At 40.9% G+C, this 13,842-nt stretch overlaps 1 protein-coding gene across 2 annotated transcripts; it reads right to left on the reverse strand.

Annotated features, from left to right (window-relative positions):
- Positions 1–507: 507 nt before the first annotated feature.
- On the reverse strand, positions 508–13,526 carry DNAJC21 (DnaJ heat shock protein family (Hsp40) member C21). 2 transcript variants are annotated; one of them, XM_056513319.1, is made up of 12 exons: positions 13,232–13,526; positions 13,011–13,104; positions 12,043–12,166; positions 11,029–11,151; positions 7,759–8,063; positions 6,434–6,585; positions 6,006–6,093; positions 5,644–5,802; positions 4,969–5,008; positions 2,960–3,147; positions 2,493–2,565; positions 508–1,504 (listed from the first exon to the last, which is right to left on the reverse strand). In XM_056513319.1, the coding sequence occupies exons 1-12, from the start codon at positions 13,326–13,328 to the stop codon at positions 1,340–1,342; spliced, it is 1,608 nt and encodes a 535-aa protein (XP_056369294.1). In that variant the 5' UTR covers positions 13,329–13,526; the 3' UTR covers positions 508–1,339. The 2 variants fall into 2 exon arrangements, with proteins under 2 accessions (XP_056369294.1, XP_056369293.1); XM_056513318.1 differs by having other exon boundaries at positions 2,493–2,568.
- Between the last annotated feature and the right edge of the window lie 316 nt (positions 13,527–13,842).

Raw genomic sequence — 13,842 nt, forward strand, 5'->3', positions numbered from 1 at the left:
CCTCCTGCTGCTTTTGGGATTGCACAGCACACCCATTAATCATTTTGTAAAGGTGCAAACTCTGGAAGGTGGAATAAGATGTTCTTTCTTAAATAATCACTTTGTATTGCGTAAAGTCATTGCTTCCTTCAGTTTCCAATTAAAAAAAAGATGATGCTGTGGACAGTCAGCAAGAACTGTGCATTTATCATTTTATTTTTATTCCATTTTTAATATTTGAAGAATTCCTTCACCCAATAAAGCACCACATCAGGTTGGGAGGAGGAGAGTATTCTTCCAGTACCTTAGAGGAACTTTAGTAGCAGAGCATCCTTTCCTAATCTTACTCCATGAGTTAATATTGTACAACCTTTGCTGAGCACTGCCTTCTCCAATTCCATTGATAACTCCTGTGTACAACCAAAATCAGGTGTTTGTTATCCCATCTTTTTTTTCTACTCCAGATCAGGCAGATTATAGCTTTAAGTGGAAGTGCTGTGTCTTTCATTAGAAATCAGAACTCATTAATTCATTCATGTCACTCATTTATTTCTCCTTCACTTATTCCAGCAAGGCTATTCCACTAGACTTTTTTCCTCAACATCTCCCATGGAGGTATATGTACAAAACAAATAGGAATTGTCAAAACTGATTAAACAGCTTTGTCATCTAACTCCTTCCCTTCTGTCTGCTGCCTAATGTTATTAAGTAATTTGAGGACAGCAGAAGAAAAGCCCATGACTTGGTGGTGTTTCATATTTGATAAAAGATCAAAGAATCAAATAATACTCTGAGTTGGAAGGGATCCACAGGGATCATCAAGTCCTGCTCTTAAGTGAATGGCCCCCAGAAGGATCAAACCCACGACCTGGGTGTTACTAGCACCACGTTCTTAGCAATTGAGCACAGATCCTGCTACTGGCTACACTCACCCTGAGCTGAGCTCTCTCAAAAGAAAAGCAACAGCATAAGTGTTAAAATAATTTATTATTTCCTCTGTGTGGGTACTTTATCCATGCAGGTTTCTACAGGAACACAGGGTGAGCAGCTTTAAGTTACTATTTCCCCCCCACCATGGTGTGAAAGCTGCTGCAGGGTAAGGGGCTTTAGACAAAGTGGCTTGGTGAAAGGAGCACCCACCTGTGCCATGACACCAAACCATTTGATGATTAAAGGAAGGCTGCTATAAACAGAAGAAATCACAGAGTCCTCCACAAGATAGTATTCCAAGGTAGTGCATCTTCATTTTTTTTCCTACATTGGTACTTGCCTTCTTAACTCCAGACACAGGCAATGTGAATGTTTCACTTCTGTAAGAGTGTTAATGTACAATTCTGAAGACTGTCACTATAGCAAAGTTCTATCTGTTTTTACGTTTCTCTTTTTTGGTTTTGGCATTCACAGCTCCATTTACTGTTGGTGTTGCTGTTGCTCTTGCGTGTCCTGTGGCTTTCAGGTGTTCAAACAATTTATTTCGCGATGGAAATGCACAATTGCAGGTTACACAGTGGATGGGAACTTCATTCTACAATGAGAAAAAAAACCTCAGAACACTTCATATTTGCTTTGAATATGTCATCACTTGGTGCAATACACCAATTTCTTGCACAGTTTCTCCTTGGCAGTGAAGCAGGAATAAGCTGTTTGTTCCTATCATCAATATTCCATTACTAATTAGCAATTAAATACATATTTTTAAAAAATAAACACAAATAAACCTTCATGAAATTTTCAACTGTTTTAAGTAAAACCAAGAATAGAAGCCTTGCAAATCTAATTCAAAGTAAAGAATAGTTTTGATCTCATCTGACCATAGAGGTAATACTTTGGGCTCTGAGATGCAGTGAATTTAGTATCTCTTAGCTGTAGTTACTACAAAGTTTCACTCTCCAGCAAGCATCAATATCAAGAAAGATGCAAATAGTACTGCCTGTCACCTGCTGGGTGACAACAGCTCTGTCCTCAGATGTTTAATTTACTTGAACTGCCTTGCACACAGAACTTTACCAACTGTCCTAGAAATGAAGCTTAGTCCTGCATTTCTCTGTGAGGACATGAACTGAAGTTTCAGTTCTATTAAATCACAGGGGTAAAATTGGTGGGCTGGAGGTGACCAAAAAACAGCTTTCTTTGTAGTTATATGACCCCCATCTTTTAGCCCTCCTATAAAAATAGGCTGAGAAAGATGACGAGAAGGTTCCAGGGAGAACTGATTGCAGCCTTCCAGGGCCTAAAGGCGGCTTAAATAAAGGAGGGAGAGTGACTTTTTATACAGGCAGAGTGACAGGACAATGGGGAATGGTCTTAAACTGACAGAGGGTGGGTCTAGATTACACATTAGGAAATTCTTTACTGTAAGGGTGATAAGGCCCGGAGAAGTTGCAGATGCCTAGGAAGTGTCCAAGGCCAGGTTGGATGGGGCTTTAGCAATGTGGTTCACTGGAACTAGATGACCTTTAAGGTCCCTTTCAACCTATGATTCTATTTTAAATAGCATAAGTAATTTGACATACCGCTGTTGAGCTCTCTGAAGATGCCTTAGCAGACTTTTTTGCTTCCTTGGCTTTCTTCCCTTTAGGCTTAGTGCTGCTAATAGACAGAGTAAGATCAGTGCACAGGAACATTCAACATTTACAAGCTTCTGATGTTTGTCAGTTTTCAATGTCTATGCTGCTTTTCCCTGTTCTTTCTTTACATAACAAAATGTAAGTGTATCCAGAAAAACAAAATTAATTTATACAATCAATTTTTTATCTCAAAATGTTGAATCTGCTCCTGAGAAGTGATATGGCAGCAATCTGCAGTCAAACACCACTTTCAGAGAAGTTCCTACACTCTTTATTCAGTATCATATTTATTCAAACCAGCTTTGGTGAGCAGACCCCCAGAGTCCACATTTGAGAGTAAATCTATTCTTGTTTGACAGTATCAAACATGACACAGAATGACACAGTGACTGCAATGTTGCAACCCAACACACCTTTTTACTTCACTTTTTGTTTCATTCTCTTGGCTGACATAATCTGTAACACCTGTGTCCTCCGAGACAGCACATCTTTGGCCATCATTTACCAGCTCCTCTGTTGAGCCACAGTCTTCCATGCTGGGTACTCCCTTTTGTTCAACTGTTTCTTCGTCAGCACTTTGATCAAAAGAGTCCTCATAACTCTGTCCAAACAGAAGAAATCCAAATTAAATACTTTCAGTTCATTAGTGACTATGTTTATAGTATTATACTTATTTACCTCAAATATGGGTGGGGTGGGAGGAGAGAAAGCCATGGACCCTCTCAATTTTACTGTGTGTTTTCAGTGAGACTGTAACATGTAAAACCTTAGTTCTCCTGTTTTGAAAGATGAGGCCACCTGCGGTGAAGGGAAGAAACACCAATAAAACAGCCTCTGAAACTACAGAAGAGGAGAATGAAGGTCGCTTTTAATCACATACAGGGTTCATCCTGCTCTGTCTACCATTTCTTATTTAACAGATGGTGGCTTGGCTTATAACTTTGCAAAAGGTTAATTATTTAGACTAAAGTCTTCTGTGCCAGACAACTGCATTAGGACACTCGAGCCAAAATAACTGCACTGACTGAAATCAGGTAGATACACTGTAATTTCCTTCCCTAGCAGATACTGGCAGCCTTTTCCATGTGCCAGAGTAGACTCAATATATGTAGTTTGGCAAAATATCAACTCCCTGTCTGAAGCAGAACAGAAAAGCTCCCAAATGTACAATAACAAATTTGATCCAACATCACATTAATGCAACTCTTACCATCTCTAGTGCATAGTCTCAGCTACCTGAAAAAAAAAAACTTTGCTAATCCGAACTTCAGGAAAAGAAAATAAAACCCACAGAGATTCCCTGTACTACACAATGCTTGGCACAGGATGGAGGTCATGATTTCTTAGCACAAGATTTCATCTTGTGTAATGCAAGAGTGGCACCTACTGTCCATGCTGTAGCAAACTGATTAAACAGTGACAATGTGCCACCTCTGCAGCGAGAACAGACCTTCTGGTCTCAAACAGAGGAGGAAAGAGTTAACTGAAGCATCATAACCTGCACAGAAACATGAAGGTCAAGCCAATGCTCAGACTTTGAAATTGGACCAGCCAACGTGAAGCCAGGAAACTTCAGCTGCTTGAAAGTCTCAGAAAAGCTTCTTAAGAGCAAGAGATAAATGGTGCAGTGGGAGAGGGCAGAAAGGGTGAACAGAGAATAGGAAATTAGAGGGGAAAGCATGGAAGAGGCAGGACCTGGTACAGAAAGCACACTGGAACAAGGCTAGGACTGAGGAGTAAGTACCTGAAAAGGATAAAGTTTGAGAAAGGCAAACAGAGGAGTGTGCTATGACACTCCTGCCACTCAAGCCTCAAACAGCTTGCACTTGGTGAATTCCACCTGTTGCTGTCAGCACAGATCTGTGATAGCACACACAGACTCTGATCCTGGAGTACAACAGATTGGTGTTACTTTTGTCTGTAGTCCAAGAGAAGGGTGGAATGGATGTGTTCATTCCAACAGTTACAGTGCCAGCAGGAAACCAATACTGTGGCAGTCTTTTTGACTCTTAAATTAGAGACTAAAAAACAATGCATTATACCAACTCCTGCAACTAAAGCCAGAAGTGACCACCAAACTGAGCTCTTAATGCACCAAGGCCACTACTGGTCTTCCTGATCAATTCTTTCTATTCTCCCCATTTGCCTGTTTCCATCTGTTTTTCTCACACTTCAGACTACAGCCTTTTTAGAGTCACCTTCTAACAGAACAAAGTGAGGCATATAATGTTATTATAAGACTTATATATAATAAGTCTAATAAAAGTTATTCTGGTGGCAAAGAAGAATTAAAAATATTTTTAAATAGTCTTCAAACTCTGTGGAATTTCAAGTTCTCCTGTTTTGCAGGACAGAAAAATAATGTGTCAGGAGATAACAAAACTGGGTTGTAAAGATCCCAGAGTATCATTATGACACATACCTTCATTGTTTTCTGTTTCTTCCTTTGTTTCTTTGAAAGTCTGTAAATACAATTTTAAAATTATGGTTTTTTTTAATATAAACCCCCCAAAAACTACTAGGATTTCTAAAAAGGCATATCAAATATACTTTTCCTTTATCCTCTTAACATGATATTAGATAGCCACAAAAAGAAAGAAATTATTCAGAAATTAAAACAATGTCACCCAAACTACTCACTACATTTAGTAAAACATTTATTCCCCTCAGACTGCACCCAAAGATACTAGTGAGATAGTTAGGATTATGCTCTGGCTGTTTAAAAAATGAAGTTGTGTAACAATTCTGATTTTGAGCACACTCATTTTCCATTTATGCCAGCAGTCAACTCACAGTAAGTACCAAATCAATAAGCACTGGCTCTGTGGAAGTCCCTCTTGCTTGAAAAATAACAAGCTCTTCTTTTCCTTAACATGTAACTTAAAGCAGCAGAGAAAACATAAGTCTGTTCTTCTACAGCACTTAAATGCAGTCATACAAATGCATATGTTTTACTGGAACTCTGATTCTAAGAAGTATATCAAATTGCACAGTACTGAGAGCAAATGCAATGGCAAATCATCAGGATCTCCCTTTGAAGGCCACTAAGATTTAGTAAATCATGAGTCATGGTAAAATTAAAAATAATTTGAAGTACTTCTGTTTGGGTATGTCTTCTGTTTCTTCCTCCTCTTTGGTCTGTATTTCATCTGCATCATCCAAAGACACAGTAAATTTCCCTTCCTCCTCTTCCAATTGCTGTCGTAACAGTGATACCATCTCTCGATGCTTCTTTGATTTTTCGTGATTCTTCATGCTGTCAAGACCAGATTGTTACTGCACGTTGCTCTGAGCAAACACTGTCATATTTACATATAATTAATAACAGGCCCATTATCCAGCACTACTAAGCATGACGACACACTAACATTATTTGAAGTTAAAAATTCCTTAAAATGCAGTTTTAAATTATTTAAAACCCAACACCTCCATCCCAAATCCCCAACTACAAATACTTACGCTTTCTCAGTTTTTAACATTTTGTCACAAGCAGGGCAGTACAGACCATCAACAAATTCAGCTTCTTCAGTTTCATCACTCAGTTTGTCTGAAGAGATCAGCAGGGATCAGAGAGACAAAGTCAGATGAGCAATTTTTAATCAAGCTGCTTTTTAAGCCCCAGAAAATAGTCACAGCACTGACATTCAATTTCTCCAGTACTACTGACACGCAGACACCTCAAGATCACCTTACAAAATCAGACACTGGTATAAATTAACAGCTGCAGCTTGTTCAAAGGAAAACACTGGAGAGGGACAGACTCTAGTCCAGCACTCTCAGAGGGAGGCAGTGAGTTCATTACAGTCAGAACTGTGAATCTGAGGCTGTAAGTAAGCCACACTCATACTGCAGTGACTCAGTACAGATCACCTCCCCACACACCATACCTTCAACGCCTTTTGTCTCCAGTTCTTCTAATTCATCTTCACCACCTGATCCATCTCCAAATTCCTTTTCATATTGTGCTTCCATCTCTTGCAGCTCTCTCTCCAGATCTGACATAGTTATCCAGCTCTGCTCTTTGTACTGCTCAGCAAGCCTGCAAGCCGAATACATTTATGTCCCTGAGACAGGAACTACAGGAACAGTGTTACTTAAAGATAACTTCTACTTAAAGATAATTCTTCTTGGGCATCTCTGGAGGAGATATTATAAAGGAAGAAAACAACTGGAAATCTGAGCAATCTGAGTTAATTTGTGATGCCAATGGGCACCTCTACATTGCAAGCAGAGATACTAATGTAGGTAGGTCCTCATTGAATTTCACGCAGATTATGCTGTGCAGCATGGGCAGTTACCATGCTGACAGCAAGCAAGTCAGTTCAATCCTACTCTAAGGTCCACCAAAAATACAGGACAACAAAATCCACAAGCACATTACTCTTTGACTGTGCGCTGCGGGAATGTACCAGCTCAGTTCTCCCAACCTAAGTGTGCCCTAAGTTATCAAATAGGGCATCACAGGACAGCTGAATTTTGCTCCAGGTAGCTTCTGGCCTCAGAATTATCAAGCCACTTGTCAATAAATGCATAACTCTACTTTATTGTCCCTAAAGGGAGAATGTATATATGTATATGTAGAAAAACAGTACATAATATACTTAATATATGTTATTACATAATTTTAATCAATATGCAATTATTTTGCAAGTGCACTCTTAATAAGAATTTAAGCTCCTCCCTCCTATGTGCAGGCAAACAGCTCTTCCAGTTGGCAGAAAAGCCAAACATTCGACACTGCATTTAGTCTAATGAAAGGGTCCTTTCCAAAGAGTAAAAAGGAAGACAAAGCTAAGCTCATTTTCTCCTCTTTCTTTTTAGCAGGTACAGCTCCAAGGTGAAGGTGATCTAAATCCAGGTTGTTACAGTCCTGTTTTCCCTTACTCTACTTACATTATTTTTTCTTTAAAGGAACAAAGATAACTATTAAATTTTATTACCCCAGCTAAATGAAAGCACACTGGATTCTGCTATTACAACCAGTTACTCCCAAGACCTAGATTACCCAGTTATCTTAAATCTCTTCAAGTCAGTACAATGCAGAAACCTGAGTTTTAAAAAGCTCAGACTTGTGACCAAAACTAATACCTAAAATTTTCAAGAATCTTTGAAAGAGCAAGTGGAGCTACTTTCAGAATCTATGTCTATATCGTATCCTCATGGATAGCTTCTCCACCTTAAAAAAAAAAGGATTTGTTCCACATATACATACTTGGCTTGTTTTAGCTTCTGTTGCCTCCGAAATTCCTCTGCTTTTCTAGTTTTTTCTGCATTTTGTTCTTCTAAAAGTTTTCTGTGAGCCTGTACTCTTTTATCCCTTTTACGAATAAAGGCTACTAGTTGACGGATCAGTTCATTCCTCTCTTTCCGTGCTTTCTCTCTCGTTTTCTTGTTCTCTTTTTCCATAGCTCGTTTCTCCCAGCGGTTTGAGGCTTGCCGTGTGTCATACTCTTCTTTCCAAGCAAAGTTTTTCTGAGTACAGAAACTCTGCCAGTATGCATAGAAAGGGTGGACTACCTGTAGGAAAAAACAAAACTTGTTGAGGAGTCAACTTGTTGAGGAGGGACAGAAAAAACAGATAAATAATTCAAGGCTTTTGTAAACAGTTTTTTTCTGAACTTCTATACAGGCCACAGTTATGCCTCAGAGCAATGAAGATTCAGAGAAACTTCTAACATCATCTTGAAGTCTGAAAGCACGTCAATTCAACACCCTTGTCTAATCTATTACAAACTGCATCTTCTAAAAATATCCCCCTGTAGGACTGGATCACGCTGACACTAGTGTCCATTTACTTAGCTGTGCTGTATTTCTCTTGTCAAACTGAAAGCACAATCAGAATCACACATGCTGCCTGCAGGCTGGTAACTTAACTACGAACCTCCACATTAACCCACACCAGAGGCCAGCCACACACTTGCACACAATAAAAAAAGCAGCAAAATAAATACATAATGCTATTTCTTCCTTGTATATTCTCTCTGCTTCCTGAGAAAGACAGAAGTGAATAGCCCTTGATGATACAACAGCAAGGAGCCGTGACTTGCACAGTTTAACGAAGGGATATGTGAAGAAACATTTATTCCTGTTTTGTTAGCAAACTACATAATTGTAGGTTAAAATTATGCCCCCTAGCTTTCACATTAGAAGAAAAAATAAGTGATTATTATTTATTCTCCTTCCTTTCACTAGTCATGGGTAAATGCTGCACTAATAACATGGCATCATAATCGCTTTGAGTTTGTTCTTTATTTCTCTCCAAATAATGACTATCCTTCTGCACTTTGTATATTCATATATTCAGTAATCAAGACATGCCTAAACTCCTTTCTTAGATTACTTGCCCCATCAACTCTCCTTTTTACTATTCACTTCTCTATGACCAACTGCCCATATTTTGAGATACCTCATAGAAGTATTTAACCTAATAGCTCAATGTATTTTCTTCTAGTGAGTCCTCTTCTTCTGCCATTTTTATTCACAGGAACTACAACTATCAATTTTTATTCACAGGAACAACTCAACAATAATTTCCAGCAGACTATCTATGAAGTTCATGGCTGTGGCTTCTGGGAGGTAAGTCACTAGAGGTTTTCTCTGCTATTACAAAAAACAACCAATAAACATATATATTTCATCCAATAACTTAAGTAATATTAGACTACCTAGCTCAGATTTCTGCTTCAGAAGACAATACTTCTGTGCAATAGGATGCACACACATCAGCTGATGACAGGGATCATCCTCCCCTTGCCCAGATGTATAAGGCAGGACTCTCCCCATTCTCAGCAGCTACCTTAACAACCAGCATGTGTCTGGCATTCTTCAACAGCCTTTATAGCAGCCCTTGCTGAACTCTCAGGTGGATTTTGTTTTGCCCACTAGTCATACCTGGAGCTGATCACTTTTGTTTCTGCATCTACTTGACCTGCAAGACTTCTCTTCCCATGAAGGCTTGTGACCTCATAGCCTTATGAATATCTTTCCTGGCTACCTGGCACTGATCAAGCTGCCTCCCACGCTTCTTGTGAATTCACTGAGTAGACCAAACCAGAGAGCATTCACATCACAGATTCTGAAGCCTTTGTATAGTTTTCGTAGCTCCATTCTAAACCTCTTTTCCCATTAAATTCCTACAGCACAGAGAAGTGAGCACTGCAATGTGGAATACTCAACAATGTAATCTCTTTGACTGAATATAAAACAACAGGAAAATCACCTTTCTATTTAACAGAGGCTATTTCCTATAAAATACCCCTATGAATCCCTAGAACAGAAAAAAAGTGAGCACTCTCCTTCCAGCCTGAACTAGGCAGATGTCAAAGCATCTTGGTGTTAGAATTCCAGTCCCTTCTGCAGTTATTAAATGACATAAGCATTAAAGCTATTTTGAGTCTATGATTTTATTTATCCCATGGCCTCAAAACAAGCAGTTTTCAAAAGACGCTTCAAGATTACTACATTACTACATTAAATCTTTCCCTGGGAAAGATTTCCATTTGCAAGCCACCCTGTAACTTCTCCCCACCTCCAAATACCCCTTCTCTCACCTCTTAAGAGGTTTGATTGTAACTTTTGTTTCCAACTCCAGCCAAGTTTTGTGCCACCAAAGATACTAACTTTTAAGGTACATACCGACTCAAATTTCATAAATAATAAGCCATATAGAGAAAGTGACAGGGAGAAGTACCATGCTAGAAGCAACATTTGAGTGCACTTCATATTGTGCAGCTATTCCCTAGGGAATGTGTAATCACCTCATTATTTAATTTCAACACAGAAATACTGGAACCTTAAAAAAAATCCTAAATTTGATAGTGTGATAGGTTATAACAAATAGCTGGCAAACCAGATGACAAGAATTCAAGTCATACAAATACATACCCATACAAGACATACTCATACACTTTCTTGGCTTCCTTCACAGAGGAAAGTATGCAGTGTTTTCTGTCATTGCAGATCATAATGTAATCATAATGTAAGCTCACACTGCCAGTCGACATCACATCTATTTTCTAAAGGCTATGCTACACACTAAGTGCTATGCAGTTTTCCTGTATGAGGCAAGATACTATATGTTATAGGAAGAAAAAATTAGCTCAATACGCCTTCTGTAATGTCTGTTAAATACTGCTAAACTACTCTCATCAGAAAGCAAAGAAAATGTGCATTATTTTGTTTTGTAGGTCTTGCACTAGACTTAAGTTCCATTGGCATAACTGATTGTTTGCCCTTTGAAGTATCTGTCTGACAACTCACCCTGCAGGCCTGGCTAATACTACAGTCCAACAGGAAATACCAATTTTAATTCACATAAATGTGAATCAGGCCACAAGCACTTCCTTTGCAGTAATGGTCTACAACAGTAGAAAATAATCACAGATACATAGTATTCACCTCAGAGATCAGCAGGTACTTTGCTTTCGAACAAAGCAATGGTTTAACTCCATTACCTGCAGTTCAGTTTTACACTTGCCCTTACCGTATCATAGTCACTATCAGAATACCCAAACATAGGGAATTCTTCAATATCTTCCTGTGTCATATATTCCAACTCTTCCTTTGCAATCTTCTCAAAAACTTGTCTATAGACTGCAAAGAATCCCTGAAATAAATAAATAAATAAATAAATCCATAAATAAATAAATAATTTTTTTGCACAGCTCAAGAAAAGATGCACAAATGCTCAGGTGCAGTGTATTTTGGAGAAACATTGCTACACTGCAAGAGCAACCCAAGGTCTTGTAAGCACTTCCTTGAGGTACAAGACCCTTCTTAACAAAGTTCCACTATCTCTCATGCCTTTTATTTCTACCTTCTTCACACAGTCTCTGTCTCTCACATGTGTCATCAAATATAAATCTTAAAAGAAAAAAGTATCCATATGCCGGAGATGGTGATAAGTTTCTAGTTACACAGGATTAAGTTTTGTGGAAGTTCCAGACATAAAATTCACTATTAAAAATCCTATATTTTTCTAAATTAATATGTTACTAACTGACTACTAGTACAGTAACAAAATGACAGGTAAGTATTTTCTCTGGTGGATGTTTTTCTAGTTACCTGGAGCTTTTTAATATATGGTGAGTGTTTTAAAATCCAATGGGGAATTAAAAACTCCAATATGGAATTCAATTAGCAAGCACATTCATCCCCAAAGACTGTTGTTACAGTGCTTTTCTGTAGTTTTAAGCATTCTAGCTTGATAAAGGTATTTCTAAATAAATAGATGGGATTGCAAAGCTGTGGAATGCTTCACTACTAAGATAAACAATATGCACACATCTGTGGCTATATGGCATAGTTGGGACATTATGATTAAGTAATTGTTGGACAATATGCAAGAATTAAAGGTTCCTTATACATCCAATTCAAGTTTTGTCTTAAATTTGCATAAGCTGTGCTAACAATTCAACATATAACTTTAATACAAAACAAATGCCAACACTTATAATGGAATTTAGACTGATTCATTAAAGATTAATTGATTCATTACCTTTTCATCATCCCCATATCCAGAGTAACAGCTAACAGTGAAGTAGTGCAGCAGATCTAAGCTATCATCTTGATAATCTCCATCAACTCCTCCTTTTAGCAGAGCCTCCCTGTGGTTATCATACCTGGAAAAAATTCATAGCATCAAGGACGTAAAGACACAGAACATTCCTCAGTGCTGATAAACTAAAGCAGTACACCTATCACGTCACTCATACCTTAACCCACTACCTGAAATCTGTCTTTCACATCCAAAGTCTTCAGAGAGAAAAAAATTATGACTGACCCAGTAAATATTCCCTCTTGACCTTTACTTTACATACTTTATCTGCAATATCTACAGCAGTAATTCCTCAAAAACCAGCAAACAACCAATCATATTTGGGCAAGATGCCTAACCAACCTTCCAGAAACAGGTAGTGCATTATTTCAATCCCCCAAATCCTACATAAGCACATAAAACCTGTAAAACAATACTGTATTTTCAAGGAGGACAAACTCATGAGAGGTAGGTTTGGCTGTGTGATCTAGTACATCCTTCAGACCACGTGAAAAACAAGCTACGCAGAACACTCAGAACAGCAACCCCTTAGAGACGTGCATGTGTGTGTTTCAAACTAGGACTGAACACCTGTACGCACTGCCCAAGGCCTGAGGGCTGAGCAGAGCAGCCGTGCAGAGCTGCCCCGTGCTCGGGGAGGAGGAAGCAGGCCAAGCCCGGCTGTCGGCAGGGCTCCTCGGGCCCAGCACGCCGCCAGCTCCCGGCACACCACGAGGGCGCCGAGCGAGCGGAGCCCGGCCCTCCGCGGGGCTGCGCGGCTCTAACTCTCACAAAGCCTAAAGCCAGGCGGCCGCTCCGGCCCACGGATGCCCGCGCTGACTCGCAGCGAGGAGGCCCAGGAACAGCACAGGGCAAGTCCTGGCACAGCCAGGGCTAATAAAGCCTCTGCCAGGCCAAGCGCCGCTCACCAGGCCCGTTCCTGTGGGTCGCTGAGCACGTCGTACGCCGCCTGGATCAACTTGAACTGCTCCGCTGCCTCCTCCGCGTTCTCGAGGTTTTTATCTGCACGACAATTTAACGAAACCGTCAGCAGCGGTCAGGCTCGGCGGCAGCAGCCGCCCCGCCGCCGCCGGCACCGAGCCAGGGTGCCCCCGCGCCGTGAGGGGCCGGGGCCGGGCCCGGGCCGTACCCGGGTGCCAGCGCAGCGCCAGCCGGCGGTACGCCCGCTTCAGCTCCTCCTCGGCGGCGTCGCGCCTCACGCCCAGCACCTCGTAGTGGCACTTCATGGCGATGGCGGCGGCCGGCGGGGCGGGGACACCGGGACACCGGGCACGGCCGCCCCGCGCCGGGAGGGGCGAGCCGGGAGGGGCGGGCAGAGCGAGGCGGGAGGGGCGGGACGCGAGGCGCGGAGTCACCCGGCTGCCGGCAGCGCGCTGGGGACGCTTCTCCACGGCCCGCGGCCGGGATCGGGCGCTGCAATCTCGCGGTGTTGGGTTAACGGGTACCTTGTGCTGGAATTCAGTCAATGAGGGTGGAAGAGATGTCCGAGATCATCGAGTCCTACCTGTGATCATAGCACTGAGTGCTGCGTCCACGCTTTTCTTAAACACCTCCAGGGACGGTGACTCCACCCTCCCTTGGGGAGCCCATTCTAATGTCTAATCACCCTTTCTGTGAAGATATTACTCCTAATGTCCAGCGTTAACATCCCCTGGCACGGCTTAAGGCTGTGTCCTCTTGTCCTATTGCTAGTTGCCTCAGAGAAAAGTCTGACCCCAACCTGACCACACCTTCCTTTCA

This window comes from Oenanthe melanoleuca, chromosome Z (genome assembly GCF_029582105.1).
Source record: "Oenanthe melanoleuca isolate GR-GAL-2019-014 chromosome Z, OMel1.0, whole genome shotgun sequence".
Classification (NCBI taxonomy): domain Eukaryota; kingdom Metazoa; phylum Chordata; class Aves; order Passeriformes; family Muscicapidae; genus Oenanthe; species Oenanthe melanoleuca.

Bases quoted from the DNA above. Each gene is read 5' to 3' on its own strand.
- DNAJC21 (XM_056513318.1), bottom strand. From the start codon at position 13,328: ATGAAGTGCCACTACGAGGTGCTGGGCGTGAGGCGCGACGCCGCCGAG. The intron at 8,064-11,028 runs GTAAGGGCAAGT...TTTTTCCTACAG, and splicing joins CTGATAGTGACTATGATACG to GTAGTCCACCCTTTCTATGC. The intron at 2,569-2,959 runs GTGTGTTGGGTT...TCTGTCTATTAG, and splicing joins ACAAAAAGTGAAGTAAAAAG to CAGCACTAAGCCTAAAGGGA.